Genomic DNA, 26,746 nt, shown 5'->3' on the forward strand with positions numbered 1-26,746 from the left:
GAAAGCACTTTGACGTGGTCTTGCCTACTTCGCTGTATACAGAGAATAATACATGTGGTAGGTGAACATTTATTTGGGAATACCCTGTCCTAGTATGACCTCATTTAGGTATTGGACAACATGTAATGCCAATTAATGTGCTCTGATTTATCAGAAACTAAAGAAAAATAAATGGCATGGTTAAATTTACGGAAAAACTCCCAACTAAAGCATTTATTGCAGATTTATAGCATTTTCGTAAAAGATCTGGCATCATATATATAAAAGTAGTCTTAGAGTGTATAACAATTTCAGCAGTTCAAAGCAAGACCCTTCTCTAAACATCTGAGCCAAAGACAACATTCTGCAAAAGACTCCTATATTCAGCCTCAGATACATCAATACCTTGATGTAAGTATCAGATTTGTGCATTACTGAAACAAGATAAACCAACTGCGGATAAAAAGAGAACATAAACCTTGACTGAAATACACATGTGTAACGTAAACACTGACCCATGGTGTACAAAAATATTTATTTTGCCTATGAAATTGAGGATTCCATTAAAAACATACAGAGGCAACAGCTGTGAATTGGATTCATGTTAGTGCTTTGAGCCTAAAGCTTTTCCGTAATGTTTGCCATATGTCTCCTCTAAACTGATTTGTTGCTACTTAGACACATAGACATTACTGTTTCTCCCCTGCGGTGAACCAGGAAGCTGAGTGTATATAACTTAAACCAGAGCAAGCATGAAGAGAGATACAGAGACAGACAGGAGAAGAAATGAAGGAAGGAGGGGAGGACGGAAAGAAGGAAGGAAAAAGGAAAGCAGGTCATTTTCTAAAACAGTTGCCCACACATATAGAATAAAAAAAATAGACAACATTTGAAAGAAAGAAAAAAAGAAAGAAATTGTCTAAGAGAATTCTATTAGAGTAAAAGGATAAAAGGAATTAAGGAAAGCAGAAAAAGGGGAAAAAAGGTTCATATTAGAGAAACTGGATGAGTCAAATGGAAGAAAGGAAGGAAGGAAGGAAGGAAGGAAGTGAAGTGAAGTAAAAGAAAGAAAGGAGAGGAAGGAGGAAGGGAGGGAGGAAGGAAGAAAGAAAGGAAGGAAAGTAAGGAATGAATTTTCTGAGACCTTTGGCCACACAAGAGCAAATAAAACATTTGTCTAAGAGAATTATATTAGAAAAATGATAAAAGGAAGGAAGGCAAACAAAAAAGAAAAGGTTTATATTAGAGAATTGGGTAAAGGAAAGAAGGGAGGATGGAAGAAAGAAAGAAAGAAAGAAAGAAAGAAAGAAAGAAAGAAAGAAAGAAAGAAAGAAAGAAAGAAAGAAAGAAAGAAAGAAAGAAAGAAAGAAAGAAAAAGAGAGGACATACATTTCTGATGCCCTTTTCTACACATACAGAGGGAACTTTATTTCTACTAACTCATATAAACAATACAATTGCAATCTCCAAAAAAAGAAAAAAAGAAAGCTTCTATTAGACTTAGGTAACAGCCTGAGTCTGACCACACATATAGAGGATCTTTTGTTTCTGTTGAACAGGTAAACAGTTCAATTAAACAACTCCAAATCCATCACAGGAGCAGCTTCGTATCCAAAAAGCTGGAAGTTTTACCAGTTCCATTAAACAGCAATGCTGTGGTACCAAACACACGTGGCAGCACGGCAAAGTACTCCACAAACAACATCTGGCCTTCGTTGTTTACTTTGATGAAGAGAGAGCGAGCAATGGATAACAATGGTTTGTAATGTATCAATTCTGGGCATTTCCTCCACAAAAATGATTAACAGATATGATCTCCCACGTGGAACATACTGACTTCTTCGACGAAAAGAGGATATAAAAGGTTAATTGTGGCAGAGGAAAGGTGGGTGTTAGCGCTACGCAAAGCTTACTTGGATGGGAGTGAAAATTAAAACTCTTTAATCTGCTTTCATTTTCGTGCAAAAAGCTTTTGATCTAGAAGCTACATTTGCCATCTACGTCATAGCGCTGCTAAGAGCTTAGCTGCCGCTCAGCTTCGATTAAATTGTGATACATGCTCTTTCCTCAAATTTGATGTACTCCTACACTTGACAGCAACCAACAGGTGATAACACTTAACCTTCATGTGCTGTAAAGGTAAGAAAAATGCCTGGGAGACATTTTTATATACCGAACGTGACTAAAGGCTAACCACACCAAAGAACGCAGAATGAGAAAATACGAAGAACAGATTAGAACTCTCAAGCTGGTCCAAAACAAGATACAGCTATCAGTCCTCTTTAACAGATTATAAAACATATAGTTACAATCAACCACTAATAATAAAAACTGCAAACCAATGTTAATCATAAAATCCCAACACACAATCAAAGATGTAACCAAATGTTCAAAATTGTAGGGGAACCAAGTGCAAGTTAGATTCTGATTAAAAAAAAAATGAAATGACCACAAACTAATTTATAATAAAGAATAAACCTTATTTGAATACTATCACTGAATGACTAACCAATTTAAAGGGGTGGTTCGGGATTTTTGACATCGGACCTTATTTTTAAGTCAGCCTGGTTGTTATTCATTAGTGGAGACATTTTTAAAAAAAAATTATCCAGTCTTTATATTTGGAAAGATAGCCGATGCTAGGCTAGCGCGAGTCAATGGGTATATGTTAGCCAGCCATCAAAAACCGTTTTACCCGCTCCACAGTGCACCAAATGCAAATCAATTATAACACTAGACTATCGATGCAAATGTCCGTTGATAGAATAATGTTAGAAATCAAACTTACCTTTCATCACATTGCATTAGTTATAATTTGTTCCCTGTAATCATAAGCCTTGTCGACAGCAGCAGCGGAGTGATATTGATTACCTAGGCAACCGAGTGAGCCGGTCCACACATGACGCAAGTGTATTTACCTGCCGCTGGCACACTGATTATCACTAACATCACATAAGCAGAGCAAAGTAGAGCCGGAGCAAAGTAAAATTCAGCAGCGGCTGAGAAACTAGTTCCTTTAGGATCATTGAGATGAAAGGTAAGTTTGATTTCTAACATTATTCTCTCAACGGACATTTGCATCGATAGTCTAGTGTTATAATTGATTTGCGTTTGGTGCATTGTGGAGTGGGTAAAACGGTTTTTAATGGCTGGCTAACATATACCCATTGACTCGCGCTAGCCTAGCATCGGCCAACTATCCAAATATAAGGACTTGATAATTTAAAAAAAAAAATGTCTCCACTGATGAATAACAACCAGGCTGACCTAAAAATGAGGTCCGATGTCAAAAATCCCGAACCACCCCTTTAAGTCAAGTATTCCAAAACGTCATCTAATATTAAACATTATACTACAATAAATGATTAGAGTAGAAAGCAGGGTTAAGGAATAGTCCACATCAATCGAAACCTTGCGAATGTGTTTATAATGAATCCATCAATATTCTTTAACTTTAAACCATTGCCTCCACTAAAATATGGATAGAGTCCTCTATAAATAATTTTGTGTGCTCCAGTCAAAAAAAAATCAGCTTGTATTAATTAGGAGTGAAATATTCACAGATCAAGCATTGTTTTTTTATGCTACATTTCTAAATTCAGATATCTGTTCAGATTAAGAAATAATCTCATTTACATCATTGATGTAACTTCATTTATATTTTTAAACATTTTATTTTTGGGTGAACTGTTCCTTTTAAGATGTAATAATGTTTCATTTCATATTAATGATGAACATAGGCCATATACAGTAGTTGCCTGGTAGCACATGTTGACGGTTTCTGAACAAATGGGCCTTTAAAATACATGGAGTTGGGCTTTTATAGCACAGCTCACGGGGTAGGAAATATTGCAAAAAATATATCATATCCCAATTTTTTTTCTTTTTTTTATATATATCATGATACATGATTTTTATCATGATTCTTGTCATTTTGGTTTTACTATTTTGTGAATTGTCTGAGCATTACAGCCAAATTAATTTCCCTAATATAAAGACAAAGCCTTTCAAGATAACAAAATACTGTATAAAAAGAATGGTGGATATTTAGGCCAAAGTGGGAAAAGATAAAAAGAAAAACTCCCAACTAAAGCATTTATTGCAGATGTTGGTAATGAAAGAAAAAATATATATAATGCATTTCCATAAAAGATCTGGCATCATATATATAAAAGTAGTCTTAGAGTGTATAACAATTTCAGCAGTTCAAAGCAAGACCCTTCTCTAAACATCTGAGCCAAAGACAACATTCTGCAAAAGACTCCTATATTCAGCCTCAGATACATCAATACCTTGATGTAAGTATCAGATTTGTGCATTACTGAAACATAGGAAAAGATAAAAAGAATCTTTGTCATCATTTTATCTTTGTTATTTAAAAATAAGAACAAAGATAAACGCATTACAACTACGCATAATATACAAATAAAATAAACAGTTTTACATTTTCAGGTACAACAGGTGAATTTAGTAGAAGCATTCAAGAAATTGAATGAACAAATATAAAAATAAAACACTATATAGACTGATTCCTATTAAAGCAAATGTGTTGAAGTTTTTGAAGAGTAGTAAGTCAAGAGTAGTTAATTATTTGTCTCTGCTTTGTTCTTTTTAAATGAATATTTCCCCCCAAAATAAAAATTGAGAATTTTTAAGAATTTTTTTTATCTGTTCAACATAAGAATGTGAAAAACCAATCAGTTTTTAGTCCCCAGTGACTTCCATAGTATTTTTTTCCTACTATCAAATTAAATGTGGACCAGCAATTGTTTGATTACCCACATTCTTCTTTTGTGTTCAGCATCAGAAAGAAATTAATACAGGCTTGGGAAAGCATGTGAGTGAGTAAATAATAATACAAATTACATTTTAGGGTGAACTATCCCTTCAATGACAAGCTGCAGCATGTTTAGTACTGTCCCTTTAAGACCTGGACACATCTAATATCCAGACATGTAGCCTATAATTTTTTTCTCTCAACTGTGTACTTTCATTTTAGACACAACTCACGCTCATGTAAAGTCTGTATGTAAATCTTGTGTGTTTTGACAGTATGAGAGCAAAATATAACTTAGTTCAGAAGTTATCTTTTGACAGGCTTTTTAGCATACATATTTCGGTCGTACATGCTTAGAAAAAGCGCACGTCAGAACAGCGTGCAAATGAAACGTTTAAAAGGCAAGGCTTTAAAGCATGTGCAAATAATGTACTTTTGTGACTGCGAATAAGTGTGTTGTACAGTGAGAGTAACTCTACCACTGATGAGAATATATTTCGCTTGTACAGTATATTGAGACCGAAATGGTAGAACTGCAGCTGATAGAATTTGTGCTGTAGAACGATACTACAATATTTCTACAAAAGCAGATCGTGGAGACATTTTTATCACCCATAATCAAAAATCGTCAAATTGCATACCCCAGGTATAATCATAATCTGTAGATCAGCAACTATACATCATAAAATCATCTGCCTGTATAGAAACCTTAAGGCCGTCGAGTTCCTGTAACAGGTGGAGACAACATGTTTTTATGATTTTCGACTATAATGTTAACCTCTTGCTGTTCACAGGATATTATGTCTAGCAATTTGCACAGGTGCAAAATGATCACACACAGTGGAGTCACAAGGGAAATTTTGAATTCAAAATCGAATTAAAACTTGGAAATAAATAGATTGTTTTAGGATGTTTGAGGTCAGTAAGATTAAAAGATAAAGTAAAAAGTAATTAAAAGGGTTAGTTCAGCCAAACGCAGGTCTTAAGGGATTTGAACGACATGAGGGTGAGTAATTAATGACAGAATTGTCATTTTTTGTGTGAACTATCCATTTAATGCTTTTATTTTGCAAGGATGCATTAAATTAATCAACAGTTACAGAAAATACATTTCTAATTTTACAAAAAATATCTTGCTATTCTTTGGAATTTTCCGTTCAATAAGAATCATAAGAAGACATCTTGAGCACCAAATCAGCATATTAGAATGATTTGTGAAGAATCATCTGACACTAAAGACTGGAGTAATGAAATAAACATTGTCAGACACACACAAACAGTACATGTGCAAATGTAAAAGCATCCACCCAAACGAAAACAGCTCATAACACTAAATGCCTGTCCAAAAGTATGTGCACGCACAGACACCCAGATTTGTGGGAGTATGAGTGAATCATTGGATCAGTGCCAGCTTCCGCAGTGCACCTGCTCAGGCTCCAGAACCTGACCCCGCTCACAGACACAGAGTGACATCATCCTCCAGGAGCCGTGCTACGGAAACATTCCTCAGGAGTGAAACTGTCTCTTCCACCTATTTGGGAAAAACACTGCCTTTATTTTTATTTTCAGAAGCTCTTGTTTTACCTGCTGCTTGGAGGTGAGGTCCCTCTGCTTTACAAGGGGAAGTGTGGGACCCGGTTCTTTATGCCACCCGTGGGAGAGAGCATGTGTGTTTATGGGTAGGATTTTATGTCCCTATGACCCTCGAGTAAACCCGGCTGTTATTGTGTGATCAAAGTCCTGACATCAGTCTGGCGGGGAAAGCTGTTTGTTTTCACAGCATGTCTGGCTGGGGTGAGATGACTGAAGGCAGACTTCCCATTTACTCGGTTCACACACCATGAGAGAGAAAAGCACATGCTATGATGTCATGTTGTGTGCCTGATTCCAGTTAAGTGCTCTATTAGCATGAAAAGCTGGCAAAGGCTCACGATGTGTGCTATTGCTATATTATCAATGGGTTCACTCACTCACACACACTCAAACACTTTCTTAAACTCCTAACATGTCCAGTAAACACTTTAAAATCCAAATCAAGTCAGATTTTACAGGAATAGTTCACCCACAATGAAAATTCTGTTATTATTTGCTTAACCTCAGACAAAAGTTAAATCAGCCACAAGGTAAGATGATCCACATCTAGTTTCTAGGCAACCATACACAAAATAAAGCACTGGACATAATTTTCGGGGAAAAGAGACATTGTATATGTGGTGAAGGAAATCGTATGGCAAAAGTGGCTCATGTCATTTATGTGCAAAAATTGGATTTTTCTCTTTCCAAGTGAATTCCCTGCATGCAAACAGTTACAATGATTTACAGAAAACTGACGTAGGAGAATTTTTAAGCAATTATGAATTTAGTTTTCGCTTTCTAATGAAAATTAAATGGTTGGTAAATTACAAAAACGTATCATAAGAAAAATCCATAATGACTGAATTCCCAGCCTTCTGTAGTCATATGAGAAACAGATGACAAATCAAGCGGTTTATCACTGATAATCTTGCTTTACAGTCAAGAACTAAATCAGTGAGTTTAACCTGAGAACCAGGTCATTTAGATTCATTACAAATCATTCTTTTGAACTGATTCTTTTCATTGAGCTGACTGATCCATTTCATTTCAAGGGAAGATTATCAGTTTATAATGAATATAATGATATTTGACAGGGAAGATTATGAACTGGCTTTGGAAGAGTCCTAAAGATGTTTCAAAATTGTGTTCCTTGTATGTTCCACAGGAAACAAATAACATAAAAACAACAATAATAATAATAATAATAATAATAAAAAAGATTAATTTTTTATCCAAAAATGACAAATTTAGTCATCATTCACTCACCTTCATGTCATTCCAAATCTGTATTTCTTTCCTTCTTCTACTTTCTATGAAACACAAAAGATGATATTTTGAAGAATGTAGGTAACCCAACATCCACTGGGACACTTCTCAAAATATCTTCTTTTTAGTTTCAATGAAAAAAAAAGTAATCATACAGGTTTGGAATGACACAAGTGTGAGTAAATGATGACAGAATTTGTATTTCTTGGTGAACTTTCTCTTTGAGTCAGGCGAATGATATGGTCATTTGTTAACAAGGATGTCCATGCTTTGTGAGCTATTAGCACAGACATGTCAAACAAATCCTAGTAAAACATAAACAGGGGGTTGTAATGACTTGCAACGTCGGTAGCACGTTACAGCCTCTGTTTTTGTGCAGCAAATGAAGGACAGCCTTGTACAAGTTAAGAAAATCCCTCATATGGTTCCTGAAAATCGAATAAAGTTTTATATTCAGTTTTCTGACAGCCTGTGGAGTACATTCTGAACCTTCCAGAAAAGGCTGAAAAGTTGCTAGTTCTGGCCACCTTTAAATCGGAGGCTTGTAAAGAACAAGACGTTACCTCTGCGGGTAAAGAGGAAAATAAAGAAACACCCATACGTATCTGGCCTGGAGTAAGACATCCTCACATAATCTCCTCATCAATCTCATTTTCACTATTCCACATTTGGACTTGATATAACATGATGTTCTTTTCTGCTTTAACAGCCATAACGTGTCTGAAGTCTATCTTGGACAGGGCAACAGCAGAGGTGGAGGAGGACAGGCAATGGGCATGGCTTTAAAGTGAAACAGGAGAATGGATGAAGATAGAGGAAGATATAACAGGCAAGCCAAAGGCTGTCATGGTGCAAACACAGTCTGGGACTCTGCACTATATTTGGTAAAAGTACCGCTAAAGTGGGAGGACATGTGTTCTGCATCAGAGCTAATGATACAGGTGTAAGCCTGAAATCATTTACATATAAACAAGGGCGTAGCAACCATTATAACAGGGGGGAAATGATCATTATATTTCAGGAGTTTCATTTTGCTTGGCTGCAGTTCCAGAGTAGCCTGCCACATAAAACGACTTCAAGACCAAACAGAAGCATTATCCAAAGATTGCATTGTCAAAGCACATGCAGCCGAGTTTTCAATTCTCTCTCTCTTTCTCTATCTCTCTCCCCCACTAATATATATGTATAACACAATATTGAAAATTTAAGACAGTTTGATTTTATTATGTTCTTTTAAGAGACTTTTAAATATAACATTTACAAAAAATATAATAATAATAATAATAATAATAATAATAATAATAATAATAATAATAATAATAATAATAATAATCTTAATCTAATCTAAACTCACCAAAGATTTATTTGATTAAAATATAATAATATTGTTAGATAGATAGATAGATAGATAGATAGATAGATAGATAGATAGATAGATAGATAGATAGATAGATAGATAGATAGATCTAGGTATATTGTTTTTGTTATTGATGTTTCTGTTTGGTGTTGTCACTTTCATTGAGAAAAATAAACATTAAGAAGTGTTTAATATGTGGCCTATAAACAATTTATATTATGGGAGAGGGGCCAAGCAACACAAGCAAACGACGCACAGACTATCTGCAAGAGTTATGCCAGTGAACGTCAGTCAATTCACTACAGAGAAAGTGAAAGTAAAAAAAAAAAAAAACTGATGGAGCTTTCTAACGCTGCATTAACACAGCATATTCTTTGAGACAACAAGAAAAGAAACTACTTCAACAAATGCTGATAACAATATATAACTGTCTTAAAAGATTCCCTTAATATTTACCTTGTTGTCCGTATAGTGAAAAACATGAGAAGAAACTTATTTCGCGTCAAACAGGTTGTTTTTAAAAAATGGTGCACAAAATAAAGCTTCTCTTAATTTTCATTTATGACTGCAGTGTTAATAATTTTAATTACAGGTCTATAATTCATTGCATAAATTAATAGACCTGTTAAAAAATAAAAAAATAAATAAACATTTTCAATGAGGAAAAGAGTGAGCAAAAAGGCTAAACTTTAATTATCGACAGAGACAGAAATTTGGGGTTGAATAGAACTAGAACCTGTCATGGCATCCTCATGGTTCCCACAAAGCAAACCCAAATCCAAATGCCATTATTATTTCATTAGTGTGTATTTATTTACACTTTTAGTCTTGTACTGCCAGTATTCAGTCCCTGTCAGAGGTTCACTATTCTTTTCAGGAAAGGAAATTGGTAGCAAAAGGAAAGTGACCTGGATTTAAAGTTTCTGATATTCATCCAATGCTATTTAACACATGATCATTTTTGCTTCATCCTGAAAGGCTTAAATCCTGATCATTATCAGAATCAACTCTTGCTGCGGCTCTGCCCTTCACAGCTTCAAGGTGGTCTATCTCATTCCACTCATTGCACATTGCACAGCACTTCACAGTTCGAGATGTGAGCAGATCAATCAATCATCAGACATGTCTGACACATACAAAACAGTCAGCCACAAGTGTTTCTTAAATCCTTATGGAGCACGGCAAGCCCAGTATTAAGACCTGCTTTCAAGTCCTTCTAAAGAACCAATGATTATCTGTGTGAAAAATGGATTTCAACTCTTGCCTAAAGTGAAATAAAATCTCTGGCGCTGGTATAGAGCACAGTAAGTATGCAAGTACGAAGACCAGGGGAACTTGAGAGGTGAAAAGCACAACTTTAGAGTTGAAGGCCCTGGGCAGAAAGCACACTTGTCTGAGGTAGGCTCCTATTTGGAATGCCAGGGCCTTTCAGGTTAGGACATATTGATTCCACTCAGCAAACTCTGGCCGAACAATAACATAGACCTCAGCCAGGATCACACTGTCTGAGAAATGATGCTTAGAATGAACATACATTCACCCTGATTGGGGTGAAAGTTTTTGATGTTCATGGATAAATCCCATGTGATGTCCATTATGCCCAGGATTGAGATGTGAGACTTAATATAAACCTCAAACGGTTTCATTCTTTCAAAATTACACAAATACATCACTGTCTAGAATCTAAAACAGGGTGAAAGCACAACATGGAGGGTATTTCAGATCATGCTGTTCAGATTATTAATAATTTAGAGGCCAAATGGGATTCTTAATCCAGAACTTTAAAAGCAGAAAATACAGGCAATATGTCACAATTATCACAGACCAGAATGAATGAACTATGAACTAATGAACGAATGATCAACTGTCGAGAGTAAGAGGTGGGCAGTTCACAGTGAATTCAGACTAAAACGCTTCATTTTGGTCTCATCTGACTGCAATAATCCAATCCCATGACACAAATGAGCTGTTATTATGCTTTTTGGCAAACTCTAGATGTGCTTTGGCTTGTTCTTTTTAGTAATGGCTTCTTGCATGCTTCCCTCCCACATGATCCGGTTGACAAGTTCACCTTTATCTGCTTTCTGCTACTGAACTATGAAGCTAAATCAAAGTGATCGTTGGCTTCTCTTGTGGTTTCATCTTGAATGATCACCCTGTCTAGGGAGTTTCTTTGCCTTCTGATATGGCTCCCATTCCCTGATAATAGGACCAGTGGTGTCAACTGAAACATCCAAACACTTGGGTAATTCTCTAAATTTACGCATTTGTTTTACTTTATCTCAGGAATGGTCTTTAATCTTAATTTTAACAGCCTTTCCCTCAGATTTACGACCCTTAACTGCAGGGTTCTTCTCAATAAATTGTAGTTGCAATTTTAATTAACAGATATAGGTAAATGTTAAGGATATGCGGGAAATATCATTGCACAATTAAAGTTTCTGAATCAGAGGAATGGGATATCTTTATAAAATATTAATGCATTTTTTATTGCATTGTTTCAACATAAAATACAGCCATGTTATTTCATTTTGTGGTTCAGACTTAGTGCTGGGAAATTCAATTAAAATTAATTTAGATTTCATATATTCATGAGCATTCAGTTGCCATTATCACAAAATAAACTCTGGCAAGATGATGAGGACCCCAGTGAGAGGCAGAGGGATCTTGTATCACCCTGAAGGAGTTTCATTTGTGATAATGACTGTCTGGATGTACATTATCCCACTTATTACACAGCTACTGACCAAATAAATGGGCATTAAGTATTGCTTCTGTGGATATTATATATTTTCAAATGTTTTGAATGAGCTCATGCATAATTTACCTACCTGTCTCAACTTTGGAGTGATCAGTTCGCTCTGTCACCTTCTCTTGACTGATGAGGTAATCAACAATTCTTACTCCGATTTGCGGCTCTGCATGATTCCAATCTATGATGACCAATGAACTGCTGGGCTCATACGAATGGGACAGCTTTAGCCTGACAAGAGAATAAAATCAACATAGACCATATGAGTTAATGTTTGACCAAGATCTGGACTACTACTTTAAAACTTCACTTCAGAAATTGTAAATTTCTTGAACTCACATAGGTTGAGGCAGAGGAGCACAGGTCGGGAGTCCATCTGTGCCAAAGGCACTGGAGTCACATCGACACCAGTCATCAATAACATCACCTTTAGCAGAGCACCACAGTACACTCATCATGGCCACCTGCAGAGCCTACGTGAAAAGACAAAGATGCAGAGCATTTCATATTAATTCTAATATTAATTATAAACAATTATTCTAATATTCACAGTTATATAAAACAATTTTTACACTCATTGAGGTTTACAGTATATTTGGGGAAATGTCCTCTACCACCACAAGAGTGCAGCATCTTCCTGGCTCATGCATATTTGAACAGACCACACATTTTCAGAAATTAGGATTGTAACAGAAAAAATAAAATAAATAAATAAATAAATAATAATAATAATAATAATAATAATAATAATAATAACTAAAATTCCCTTTGAAATATAACTTAGTTTTAACTAATTAAAAACTGTTGTAATTATATTCATTTTTTAATACTTATTTTTTTTAAACTTAATTTAATTTTTATTAAAATGAAACTAATAAATAAATAAATAAATAAATAAATAAACAAGCTTTAATTTATTTTGTTGGAAAGGGCCAAATTAATGTAGCACTAGTATTTGTGACTCCACTATATAATTATGTTCAAGAGATGATAATTAGTTTAATTTCCATTCAAATAAACATATACATACATACATACATACATACATATATACATAAATACATGTGTTTTTGACTGATCTTTAGGCTTACATTTCTGGTAAATAGCCCCTTGGACATGGTTTTCCTTTTTATTTTATTTATTTTTTTTTTTTTTACATTTTGCTATTTTTAATCTTCCCATCACTATACTGGTGCAACAGGTCCCACACAGACCACCTGTTGACTCTACTAACAACATTTGTTTTTCCCAGGAGGTGTCCCAGCCTGGCTCACTGCTGCTTAACTTCAGTGGGTAATCGGGCAAGCGCTGTGGGGTGAAAGTATAACATTATGAGTCACAGATACCTGGTAGGTCTCGTTGCTGTTGACCAGCTCGTAGATTGGCGTGGCTTTTGTGATGTTGAGCAGCACAGGTTCTGCAGGACGTGCAGGCCCAGGGCTCATGTGGCAGAGGTGGCAGGACTGAGGGCACTGGCCCTGGCTGCTGCAGTCCATGCGCACCCCCGCCGCCATGCGCTTGGCACCCGAGTCCAGCAGGCTGGCAATGTATGCTGGGTAAGTAAGTGTGCGTGGCTCTTTGTCCCGCTCCTCTGACTCATCCGATGGAGAATTTCCTGAAAAACAGAATTCAACACGATTTAGATTTGGAAAGGATAGTAAAAATAGTCTTTCGAATAGGGCTGTTTTACATTTCAATTATGAATAAACGGTTGACAAATATGATTATAACAACAAATATGAAAATATTATACAATATTAAAAAAGTAATTGTGCAACTTAAGCATTAATATTATTATATTAATATAAGTAATACATATTTTTTAATAAATAATATAATTATGTATACATTATTAATGACATAAAAGTGACAATTCAGGAAGCTTTTCTTCTATTTTAAGCTCATCTGAAAATGCATTAAAATGTAATAAAAACTGTTATATAAATCATTCATGAAATAATTTAATAAATCAAATATGCTTATTAATTAATACAATCAAATTGCATGTCAATATTTGTTCTATCAGCTCTATTTTAGACACTGTATCATTATTTAACCCTAAAATGAAAGTGTATTGAGTAAAGCTTTGCTTCTATTTTAAGCCCACCCCAAAAGTATTTGGACTCACAGTTGCTTACTCTGCAGACTTCCACACACACAAAAGCAATCAGCAAGCTCAACAGCCAATTAGGGAATACCCTTTCACTGCAGCATACTTTAATAAAAGACACACACACTTGAGATTTCAAAGACGTGCTCGCACACACACTTGCACAAATAACAAACCACACAGAGATTTTATGAGCCAACAGCGTGAGAAGAAAATGCAGTGTGAGAAACCATTATTCCTTCAGCCTTTCGCAATATCAGATAGGCCACATTTAGCCCAACATTTTGCATAAGAGACACATGAGGAAATGAAAATGCAGCACCCCACAGTACACTTAATAATAAAGCAACAAAAGCCCTGCTGCAAACTGCAGAGAAATCAATCAGCCCAACCAAACTGAGTTTTGCTTTCATCTCAGTGAGATTCTTATTTAATCAAATACTTTATTATTATTATTATTTGGGGAGAATCAGAGCTGTTCTTTCTTTGTTATTCAATATCTAAACAGGCTCTGGTCTGCAGGAGAAGTGCAAAAGGTCATGCAGCTGACCTTTTGGGAGGTGTTTGGAGCAAACGGGCTCTTTACAAAATATAACACTTTCTTTATTACTCACAGGATTCTAAATCATCTAAATTGTATCTTCCATTTTATTCCTTTGAAGAAAAGCAATGTAACTGTGCCAAGAAATCACAAAGCTCTTTAAAAAAGTTTCCACAAAGTTAATGGATTAAAAGGCCTGTAAATTGCACATTTTGGATGCCAATCAGAAAGCTTGAGCTCCTCAGAAAATACTAATGTGTTAAAAGTGTTTAATCAAATTCGATGCCAGCTGTAGATTAAGAAGGCATTACCAATATTACGCTTAGCTGGTGCTTTAATTAGACAAGAGTGAGAGAATGAAAGAGTGAGAGAATGAAAAAGCAAGAAGAAGTGGGAAAGAAGAAATAAGGAAGGCTGGAAGAGAGAGAAACAGTGGGAGAGCTGCACACTCTACCGTGTGCCAATTTGCTTTGACATATTTTCTCCACAGCTCTGGGTTTTGACAGTTATGAATTCGGCATGATGCATTGCAGGCCAAATTAAAACAGGAGAGTGAAGGAAACATCTCCTTAGATAACTTTCATGTAAGGCAGTTGATTTACATGAAAACGCACAGAAAATCTTGTCATCTGTAGAGTCTCTTTAAGCTCAGAGCTCTTCTCGGTGAAGAAAAAGACTTTGATATTCTCAGTGGTTTGAAGGATTGCCATTTATGACTGCATGCAAACTGTCAGCTGTGACAAAGGTGAGCATTTGGTAATTCCTTCCTACAAGCATATTTTTATCACCACCAACTATAGAAATTCCCTAAAAGAAAACATGTGCCTAACAAACGAAACACTAGATGGCACTAGAGCTTTAGGAGGGGATAGCAACCGCACATGAAAGCAGAAAGGGAGGGGGTGACCTAACAAATTGCATTATCATGTCTGCACGGATCCGAGAACACAATCTGCACGATAAAGTATTAAGATAATGAACATTGCTTCCCCTTTTCTCATGTTTTTGACAAGTATGGAAAAGAATGAAACATCAAAATGGAAAGTCATGGATTGCTCGGTGTGTATCCAAAATCCAATGAGATTTCAGTCAATAATCAGGACGTTTAAGCACCCCAGTCAAGCAATTTAACATGTTGCAAACGTCTAGGCTCAGGAAATATTTGAACACTTTAGCAAAGCTTGACAAGCTAATCTCACAAGAAAGATGTTGCATGATGATTATCATACAGTCCTTATTCAAGCACCTGCTTTGTTCGCAGTGCATGTGGATTGAGTTTTAAACACCCAATCACAACTCAATGCTAATTCACAATAACATGTAAATACTCTTCCAGCCAGTCTCTTTCCATCTCTCTTCTCTCGCCTCTCCCGACCAGCCTTTCAATCTTTCTTGTGTTTGTTTTATTCGATCGGTTTAGGCATGCAGCTGCTGGTCTCAACTGACATGCCCCTCTGTCTCTTAATTAAAGCTGCCGGTGTGTTACAGGTGAGAGTGACTGGATTTATTTACCTGTGATTGGGCCTGCCTGCAGACACAAAGAGCAGTGACATCTTGTTTGTGAGGCGCAAGGGCTAAACTAATTCATCTGTTGCCACGGTGTAGCTTGTAACGCTTCCCGGGACCTCGCTCTGCAATCCAACCTGAACTGCCAGACTGAGGGGCTCGAATCTGAAGCAATTTGCAATGGATTCTAAAATGCCTTGTGCAGAACCGGCTGAGGGCTTTATTTTTTTATTCTCAAACAAGAACGACGGGGCTTTTATATAAGCCATATTCCACTGTAATTGTCTCAATGTGCAGTACAGGACACTGTTTTGAGATCTAATTGCATGCAACTAGAAGGATAGACTGACAGACAAAAAATCTGGGATTTTTTGGAAAGAAAACCAAGTGAGAATGACTCACAGTCACATCAAAGCAGGCCGTGGTTCCACAAACATTGTTAATGGGAACTAAGTACCAGGAATGTAATTTGCACATAAACTGTGACGGGAACAATGGAGGACAGGAGGCAGATGCAAGTAAAGGTAGTTTATTGACAGGAGTTGTGATGGATGAATGCTGGTGAGTGACGCAGGAACCACGATGGCAGCACAGACAGGTGGGTAGGTGATTTGAGTGCGTTGGTAGCGATGACGGTGGTGGTAGATCGGTGATCCGTGGTGATAATCCGTGAGTGACTGTGATAATCCAAAGGAGACCGAAACAGGAAACAGGGCAAGGACAGGAACACAGGAGCACGAACAGACATCAACACATGGACCTCAAACAACGATCTGACAAACAGGAGACGAAAGACAGGGCGTTAAATAGGCGGTTGGAATGAGATGCACCTGCCGCTGATCAGGCGATCAGTGGCAACACCCACATGAACCAATCAACATGACATAACATGACTACAGCTGGAGACGGTGCATTCACGAACCGTGACAGTACCCCTCCTCCTAAGGACGCCTCCTGGCGTCCCCAGAATCTCTTACCTGTCGATTGTAATCATCGATAAGGGAGTGATCCAGGATGTCCCTAGCAGGTACCCAAATTCTCTCCTCCGGACCGTAACCCTCCCAGTCCACCAAGTACTGAAATCCGCGTCCCTTCCTTCAAGAGTCCAGAATTCGATTTACCAAATAGGTGGTCTCCCCATCTACGAGACGCGGCGGGGGAGGGACCGGGGTAGGCGGATTAATGGGAGAATGAAATACGGGCTTAATTTTGGACACATGAAAGGCGAGATGAATTCTCCTGTACGTAGGAGGGAGTTTAAGGCGGACTGCCACCGGACTAATGATTTTGGTGACAGTAAACGGGCCAATAAATTTGGGAGCCAATTTATTAGATACGGACCGGAGAGGAATATTCTTGGTTGAAAGCCACACCTTTTGACCCACGACGTATACGGGGGGCCTAGACCGGTGGCGATCGGCCTTGGCCTTGGTGCGCGCCCCCACTTGGAGTAGAGTCTCACGGGCTCTGGTCCAAGTGCGGTGGCACCTCTGGACGAAGGCGTGAGCGGAGGGGACCGCAACCTCGGATTCCATACTGGGAAAAATAGGTGGCTGGTAACCTACACTACACTCAAAAGGGGATAGGCCCGTAGCTGATACTGGTAAGGTATTGTGGGCGTACTCCACCATAGACAATTGTTGGCTCCAGGAGGAAGGATTCTTGGAGACCAAACATCGCAACACCCTTTCCAAATCTTGGTTGGCTCTCTCGGTTTGACCATTGCTCTGGGGGTGAAACCCTGAGGACAGACTTACAGTCGCTCCCAGTAGTCTACAGAATTCTTGCCAAAATTTAGCCACAAATTGGGGTCCCCTGTCGGAAACCACGTCTATCGGGAGGCCATGTAAACGAAAGACGTGGTCTACGACGGTCAACGCTGTCTCCTTGGCTGAGGGTAATTTGGGCAAGGGAATAAAGCTGGCCGCCTTCGAGAACCGGTCCACCACGGTTAAAACTACCGTGTTGCCCTGGGAGGGCGGGAGGGCGGTAATAAAATCTAGAGCGATGTGGGACCAGGGTCTCGAAGGAACCGGCAGCGGTTGGAGTAACCCATCAGGGGGCCGATTGGAAGTCTTACCAGTGGCACAAACCGAGCAAGCCAAAACAAAACTGTGAATGTCGCGAACCATAAGTGGCCACCAGAATCGTTGCTTGACTACAAATCTAGTACGGTTAACCCCTGGATGGCAAGCCACATTCGAGCAATGTCCCCACTGGATAACGTTGGACCTTAATCCCTCCGGCACAAAAAAACGGTTCGGTGGGCACCCGGGCGGAGGCGTTACCCCTTCTAAGGCCGTTCTGACCTTCGATTCGATCTCCCATGTGAGAGTGGAGACCACTAATGTCTCAGGAAAAATACACTCGGGAGTGGACGGGCGTTCGGAATGGTCAAAAATACGCGACAAAGAATCGGGTTTGATATTTTTGGAACCCGGGCGGTACGAGATAGTAAAGTCAAAACGTCTGAAAAAAAGTGCCCACCGAGCCTGCCTGGAGTTAAACCTCTTGGCGGTGCTAATGTACTCTAAATTCTTGTGGTCAGTCCATACTATAAAAGGAACCCCCGATCCCTCTAACCAGTGTCGCCATTCCTCCAATGCCATCTTAACTGCCAACAATTCTCCGTTACCAATATCATAATTTCGTTCTGCCGGCGATAAACGATATGAAAAATACGCGCAAGGGTGGACCTTGTCGTCTAAGGGAGAACGTTGAGATAACACCGCTCCTACCCCCACCTCTGATGCGTCGACCTCCACCTCGAACTGACGTGTAGGGTAAGGGGTAATCAGAATAGGGGTCTGAAATGAAACGGCTCTTCAGTTTGGCAAACACAGCCTCAGCTGTGTCTGACCACCTGAACGCAGTCTTGGCGGAGGTCAAGGCGGTCAGAGGTGCGGCTAGTTGGCTGAAGTTGCGAATAAAACGCCGGTAGAAGTTAGCGAACCCCAGAAACCTCTGTAGGGCCTTACGGGAATCTGGGCTTGGCCATTCTACCACAGCCTTAACCTTCTCGGGATCCATGCGTATTCCCTCAGTCGACACGATATACCCCAAAAATGGAATTGACTGTGCATGAAATTCGCATTTCTCCACCTTGACAAAAAGCCCATTCTCTAGCAACCTCTGAAGCACTCGTTGGACGTGCTGCACATGTTCCTGGAGAAAAGAAGAAAAAATCAATATGTCGTCCAGGTAGACATAAATGAACTGATCGATCATATCTCGCAGCACGTCGTTGACGTGTGCCTGGAAGACCGCTGGGGAGTTGGAGAGCCCAAAGGGCATAACCAAGTATTCAAAGTGCCCTCTGGGGGTGTTAAAAGTGGTCTTCCATTCATCCCCCTCCCTGATCCGAACCAAATGATACGCATTGCGTAAGTCCAGTTTTGTGAAAATTGACGCTCCCTGCAACCTCTCGAAGGCCGAAGACATCAACGGCAAAGGATAAGTATTCTTTACCGTGATGTTGTTCAGTCCCCGGTAATCAATACAAGGTCGCAGAGATCCGTCCTTCTTTCCCACAAAAAAGAACCCCGCCCCCGCAGGAGAAGAGGAAGGGCTGATGAATTTAGAAGCTAGAGAATCAGAAATATATTTCTCCATAGCCTCCCTCTCTGGAACAGAAAGTGAATAGAGTTTGCCCTTAGGCGGAGACTTACCTGATAGTAAATCTATGGCACAGTCGTAAGGACGATGCGGAGGAAGAGAAGCAGCCCGAGACTTACTTAAAGCCAAGCTCGCCCTACCTGCATGGGCTCGTGATCGTAGACGGGGCTGGCCACGTCCCCGCCGCTGAACCGCACGTCTGCCGGTCCCCTGGATGGGGTGTTGAGTAGCCCCCTCCTCTCCATCCGTGCCAGACGTGCATCGACCCGAAGGGCCAGCTCAATAAGTCCATTGAACAACGGGGGAAGGTCCAGGGCGTAGATCTCCCTCTGGACGCGGTCAGCCAGCCCATGCAGGAACATGTCCCACTGCGCCTCCTCGTTCCAATGGCACTCCGCCGCCAGGGTCCGGAACTCGATGGAATAGTCCGAGACGGATCTCTCGTGCTGGCGTAACTCCGCCAGCCTCCTGGCCGCCTCCCGTCCTGCGGCGGCCCGATCAAAGACCCGTCTCATCTCGGCGGAGAGCGCCTGGAACGAGGCGCAGCATGGGTCCTGGTTCTCCCACACTGCTGTTCCCCACAATGCCGCCCTCCCAGAGAGCAGGGTCAGAACCTTGGCCCTCTCACTGGCAAAGTTCTAGGCTGGAGGGCAAAATGCATATCACAACGGTTAAGGAAAGCTCTACAATAGTCGGGCTCACCCGAGTACGCTTCCGGAATCGGGAGGCGTGGTTCCGGCTGGGAGGGGGCCTCCGATGGTGCTAGTGGAACAGGCGGTGTGAGTGGCGCAGTGGGAGCTCGTAATAGCTGGAACTGTTGGGTGAGCTCGGACACCTGCGTCACTAAAGCCTGAACCGCGCGACCAGTGTCGTTAAGAGTCCGCTCCTGGGAGTCCATCCTCCGAACACTGGCGCTGAGGAAAACTTCGAGGGAGGAAGGTTGATTACTCGCTGCCTCCATGTTGGTCAGATCATTCTGTGACGGGAACAATGGAGGACAGGAGGCAGATGCAAGTAAAGGTAGTTTATTGACAGGAGTTGTGATGGATGAATGCTGGTGAGTGACGCAGGAACCACGATGGCAGCACAGACAGGTGGGTAGGTGATTTGAGTGCGTTGGTAGCGATGACGGTGGTGGTAGATCGGTGATCCGTGGTGATAATCCGTGAGTGACTGTGATAATCCAAAGGAGACCGAAACAGGAAACAGGGCAAGGACAGGAACACAGGAGCACGAACAGACATCAACACATGGACCTCAAACAACGATCTGACAAACAGGAGATGAAAGACAGGGCGTTAAATAGGCGATTGGAATGAGATGCACCTGCCGCTGATCAGGCGATCAGTGGCAACACCCACATGAACCAATCAACATGACATAACATGACTACAGCTGGAGACGGTGCATTCACGAACCGTGACTTAAACGTGTTTGCAGTGTAGTTGTGTACAGGGTTCGAAATGACTTGGGACTCTTGGGGGGTCCCCTAAAATTTTATTAATTAGCAAACAAATGTATGATCAAAAAAGAGAGAGGTAATCGAAGCCCTCACCCCGCTGCAAATATCTAGATACTTACATCCCCGTCCCACCCATATAGATAGAGTAAAATAAAATTCTGAAAAACTATCACTTCTTCTTTCTTTACTACTCCTTCCAATACTTCCCGAAAACAATTTCACCTGATGATTTGAGTAGCTCTTTTTGTAAAATTCTAGGATGATTGGGGTAATTTTGTAGGGCAGGCCTAGTGCTTCTGCATAGAAAGTAATAAAGTACAAGCATATATAAATGCAATAGAACAAAAATACATGTGAAATAAAGCAGTGCTTTTGGTTTTTCAGGTAAATTAACTGTATTTAGTTACAGAAATCGAATAATCAAATGTAAAATAACACTGCATTCAATGTATACATTAAATATGATTCATATAATTAATACAGTTCATCTTTAGCTACAAAAGTGTATTTTCTCTTTCTCTTTTGTTGTTTGATTAACTTTGGTGACACAAACAGCTGAAGGTATATTGGGTTGCTGTCCCTTTAAGACAAATGCGCATTTATCTAATACCGGTAATGACACGCATCCATTTTCTTTCTCTGACTGCGTTTATGGGGAAACTCGTTGAGATGGGCACTTTGACTTCTTTTTTTCGGATACATCGTTCATTTTTTTTCCGTTCAAACACCGATAAGAAAGACAAGGGAATTCGGTGTTCACAAACTTCTGTCTGCGACTGTGTGGCTCTGTGCACCGACAGACCAGTCTACATTTTGATGTTTAACATAAATATATAGCCTACAGATACAGTAAAGACAACGTCGGCAGTATTGACTGCAAAATAGGCTACAGCATTTTTCGTTCTGTGTTGACAGGAAGTTTTTTAAAGCAGAATTTGATGAGAATTTGATGCAGTTACAGATACCATAGAGAAAAAGAAACACTAGGCGGGAGGTGCCGAAAAGCGCGCTGTTTTTGCATCCCTGATATCTGCAATTTCCCCCAACAGCCATGTTATCACATAAGCACAATTTACCCTTGAAAAAAGTTGGTGATCTTTCCTTTTCCTCTTTTTCTCTCCATGTGCAGGATGCTAAATTAAGAAAAATAATATTAGCTTCTTAGATTGCTTACCAAGCTCTCATGTGCAGTCATGCTCAAATCACATTCACTTTAATCAACTCACAGACTTGAATTAAGTCCTGGTTATCTTTCGTAATCACTGACTGGACAAGTAACATTAGGTTGTTAAGCTAGCTTTGAATAACTAGTCTAGCTGCTAGGTCTGCTGTTAGCTGGCAGATCATTTGGCTTCATACACATAAGTTACAGCTAGCAAGAAACGTTGACAAACGTACTCTTCTACATTACACTGGGTATCTCTAATGTTAGTTAAAGCAACTTTTAATATAGGATCTCGAACTCCTAATATTTTACTATAAGCAATTATGGAGATATAAACACAATCGAAGCACTTACAGGATTTTCATTCAGGATTTCACTCTTTATGATGTCTCTTTTTGCCGCGTTCATCTAGTATGTGTCTGCGGGAGCACCACAACTATCTTTGACGCTGTATAGGAACTCAATCGGCTAATAGCTGCCTCGCACTAGGAAATCAATTAATTACCGTTATAAACACAAAACATCACTAAAACCTACAATTTTCACAATCATTTTTAATGTTAAAATATATTTGTCGGGGACCCCCCAAAATCCAAAAATGAATTCTTATGGGGGGTCCCTAATGACTTATGGAGGGTCCGGGACCCCCCTCATTTCGAACGCTTGTTGTGTAGTGCAGAAGCTCATAGCCCAAGTTGCTTGAAGTCCAGTGTTACGTTTCCACAGTCTGTGATGATTTGGGGTGCAATTTCATCTGCTGGTGTTGGTCCATTGTGTTTTTTGCACCCATTTACCAAGAAATTTTGGAGCACTTCATGCTTCCTTCTGCTGACCAGCTTTTTGAAGATGCTGATTTCATTTTCCAGCAGGATTTGGCACCTGCCCACACTGCCAAAAGCACCAAAAAGTTGGTTAAATGGCCATGGTGTTGGTGTGCTTGACTGGCCAGCTAACTCACCAGACCTGAACCTCAAAAAGAATCTATGGGCTATTGTCAAGAGGTAAAAGAGAAACAAGAGACCAAAAAATGCAGATGAGCTGAAGGCGACTGTCAAAGAAACCCGGGCTTCCATACCACCTCAGCAGTGCCACAAACTGATCACCTCCATGCCACGCCGAATTGAGGCAGTAATTAAAGCAAAAGGAGCCCCTACCAAGTATTGCGTACATTTACAGTAAACTAACATCCTTTTCAGAAGGTCAACAATTCACTAAAAATGGTTTTCTAATTTGTTGAAATAGTGGTGGGTTTTTGCTAAATGTCCAAAATCATCACAATTAAAAGAACCAAAGACTTAAACTACTTCAGTCTGTGTGCACTGAATTTATTTAATACACAAGTTTCACAATTTAAGTTGAATTACTGAAACAAATGAACTTTTCCACGACATTCTAATTTATTGAGATGCACCTGTATAATTTTTTACATGCGTTAGATATTTTACGTATTAATTTAAACATGTATCAGCACATTTGAAAATTGTTCTTAATGTGGCCATAATAATATTCTTTCTAGATTTTCAGATTTACAAAAATGCATTAACATATTTCATCAATAGTAGGATTTATTTTAAATCTATATTACTACTACTACTGCACATTTTTTATTTTATTTTCAATAACACTAAAACAATAATAATAAATAAATAAATATATGAAAAAAAATGAGATTAACACTCCATTTGGTTTTCAATTTCGGCGGACCACTGGAACCCCTACAGCAACAGTGCCATAATCATGTATTTGCAGTCTGCTGTAAATATCCCTTGGAGTTAGAGGACGATCTCAGCAACAGGGATTCTGTGCCAACCAGGTGCCATTTCCCTGGTCTTATCTGTCTGTGCACGGCAAGCAGCTGGCATGCTTTTCACGAGTGGATTACACGCTAACGCTGCTGTTCGCTCATACTATCATTTCCACTTTTGGGGGGACATGCCGACCTTCAAGTGCAGCTCAAAACTTTCAACCCTTTTAATTGATGGATGAATTAGAGGGTTTGTGAAAGACTTTTGAAAGATGACGAAAAAAAGATCAAATGCAAATTGACAGATGCATTAATCTGAGATTAGAGTTATTAGACTGAGAAGCATTAGATTGTATAGTGAGTGAAACTCAGAGATGGGCTTTTCTCAGAGAATTTCTCAGAGAAATTTTCTTATTTTACTTCTCTGTCCAAGGCTAAACTATTTTCTATTAGAGTAAAAAAAAGTTAAGTGCTGAAATATGCATTATACCTCTTATCCTGGCAGTGTAGGATGATCCAACCTATCTGTGGTAAAGGTGTGTAAATATTTTGAATGTGGAAGAAAAAGTAATTTCATAAAAAGATTGAATTTTGCAGTTCGGATAAGAAACAGAATGGGTTTCTTTGTTACAGATACTCTTTGCAAGAGTACTCTTTACATATTTATTTATTTATTTTTTGTCATATTTTTAAACATAGTTGTTAAATCTCTCTTAAAAGGAACCGTTTCCTCCAAAATGAAAATGTGTTTTTTGTTTACTGACCATGAAATGAAGTCATAAATGAACAGTTTTCTAAAAAAAATAAAATAATAATTCTGTCATTTACTCACGTTCCAGTTAATGGGACCCACAAAACTTTAGAAGAAAAAAACATAAAATCATACAAGCTTTGAACGACCTGATGGTAAGTACATAATGGCAGCATTTGTATTTTGGGGGTGAACAATTTTTTTTTTTAAACGGAACTTAAAAGTAGTTCTATGGAGTCATATAATGCCGCATACCTGTATATACGCAAAAAAGTTTTGCAAAAGAAAATAAAGTTTTGCAAATGAAAATTGAAGTATTGAGAAAATTAAATGTGCTTTTTGGAAACAAATATAAAGAATTGCAAAAGAAAATAAAGTATTGGGAGACAAAAATGAAGTTTTGCAAACAAAAATAAAGAATTGCAAAACATAAATGAAACAGCGCGAAAACAATGATTTTGCAATACATATTTTCCATGGTCATTTCTACTAATTTATTTGCAACGTGGGGGTGGAGTCAAGGGACGGGGGCGTGTACAAGATGCCTCCCTGAAAGTGACGTCCTTGGCCCGAGACGCAGCTCAATGATCCGGGTACTGTCATAATGAGCAGAGGCTTGCGAGTGGATCGTTTCGTTTTATTCACTAGCATTAAAACATGCATGTTTTCATTTTATTTACTTTATTAACAAATGTATATGTGTATTAGCAGTGTTTGCTTAAATTAAAGAAGTTCTTAACATAAACATCTGCTGTTTATTTCTCTCGATGTGCACACTTTTATACCATTAAAATGTGTATTGTTTCATTTAGTTAACTGCATGTGTATTAACAGTGTTTGTTTAAAATCTCTTAACCTGTGGGAGGACGCCAGCGCACAGAAGTTCACTTCCAGTATGAAAATTTCTGGTACTTTACTCACCCCCATTTCATCCAAGATGTTCATGTCTTTCTTTCTTTAATCACAAAGAAATTAAGTTGGTTGAGGAAAATACTCTAGGATTTTTCCCAATATAGTGTACCTCAGTAGTGGCCAACAGATTGAAGGTCCAAGTTGTAGTTTCAATGCAGCTTCAAGGGGCTTTACGCAATCCCAGCCAAGAAATAATTTATTTGCAACTGAAGAAAGAAAGACACAAACATCTTAAATGAACGGGTGGTGAGTAAATTATCAAGGAATTTTCAATCTGTAAGTGAATTACTCCTTCAACATGCAAAAGAACAGCAATGCAATGTGAGAACTACTAACTGGAATGCAGACAGTCATGTGCCAACTGATGTCTACTAGAAATGCTGTCAGAGTAAACAGGTCATAGTTTTGTTTGTTTAACATTTTTTGTGTCAGCTAGACTCATGAACTGTTAAATATCTGTGACGATCGTGTTCAGTGAGACACAGGAGAGAGTAGATGCAATTGCAGATGTTTATTGTTAAAGGGTAATCCAAAATCGTGGTCGAAAACAATCCAAGGTCAAAACCAAACAAGCAGTCCAAAACAAACAAAGGAAAGGGACAGGAAAGGGAACTCGGAAAACGAGGGATCTCGGAGGACGAGAAGACAAAGGAGAATCTCGGAGGACGAGAAGGCTGATAACACGAAGGGTAAGGACTCCATACAGACAACATGAAAAGACAGGTAGTTATAGGGAGGCTAATGACAATTAAGTGAATGCACCTGGTGCAATTAGCAGGAGTGCAATTACTGTGATGACAGGACCAGACTAGTGGAATACTAGTGCCTACGGTGAAGTGCCTAAGGGGAAGTGAGCCCACTAGTGGACACCCAGGGAAACAGAGACTAGACAGCGTGACATTACCCCCTCCTCCACGGAGCAGCTGCCAAATACTCCACCCGAACCCAAGGGAAGACCAAAAACACAAAGAGACCAGGAGGGAGGTGGAGCGGCGGAGGACCAGGGGGAGGGACGGAGGGCCAGGTAAAAATGGGGAAACAGAGACAAGACGACCAGGTAAAATGGGGAAACAGAGACAAGACTACCAGGTAAAATGGGGAAACAAAGACAAGACGACCAGGTAAAATTGGGAAACAGAGACAAGAGAAGTACAACACAAAACAAGGAGTCCAGGAGGTAGTTGGACCGGCGGAGGATCAGGGGGAGGGACGGGCGGTCAGGTCCAGAAGAGAA

At 39.2% G+C, this 26,746-nt stretch overlaps 1 protein-coding gene across 3 annotated transcripts in view; it reads right to left on the reverse strand.

The window, feature by feature from the left end:
* LOC132096346 (astrotactin-1-like) overlaps positions 1 to 26,746 on the reverse strand; it is a 295,271-nt gene that overhangs the window by 13,648 nt on the left and 254,877 nt on the right. For all 3 annotated transcript variants that reach the window (XM_059501638.1, XM_059501637.1, XM_059501636.1), the window contains 3 exons: positions 13,053 to 13,321; positions 12,046 to 12,179; positions 11,786 to 11,937 (listed from right to left, as the gene is read on the reverse strand). In XM_059501638.1, coding sequence (XP_059357621.1) covers positions 11,786 to 11,937; positions 12,046 to 12,179; positions 13,053 to 13,321 — 555 coding nt within the window. The remainder of the gene's footprint in view (positions 1 to 11,785; positions 11,938 to 12,045; positions 12,180 to 13,052; positions 13,322 to 26,746) is intronic.

The sequence above is a fragment of the Carassius carassius genome, chromosome 20 (assembly GCF_963082965.1).
Source record: "Carassius carassius chromosome 20, fCarCar2.1, whole genome shotgun sequence".
Taxonomy (NCBI): domain Eukaryota; kingdom Metazoa; phylum Chordata; class Actinopteri; order Cypriniformes; family Cyprinidae; genus Carassius; species Carassius carassius.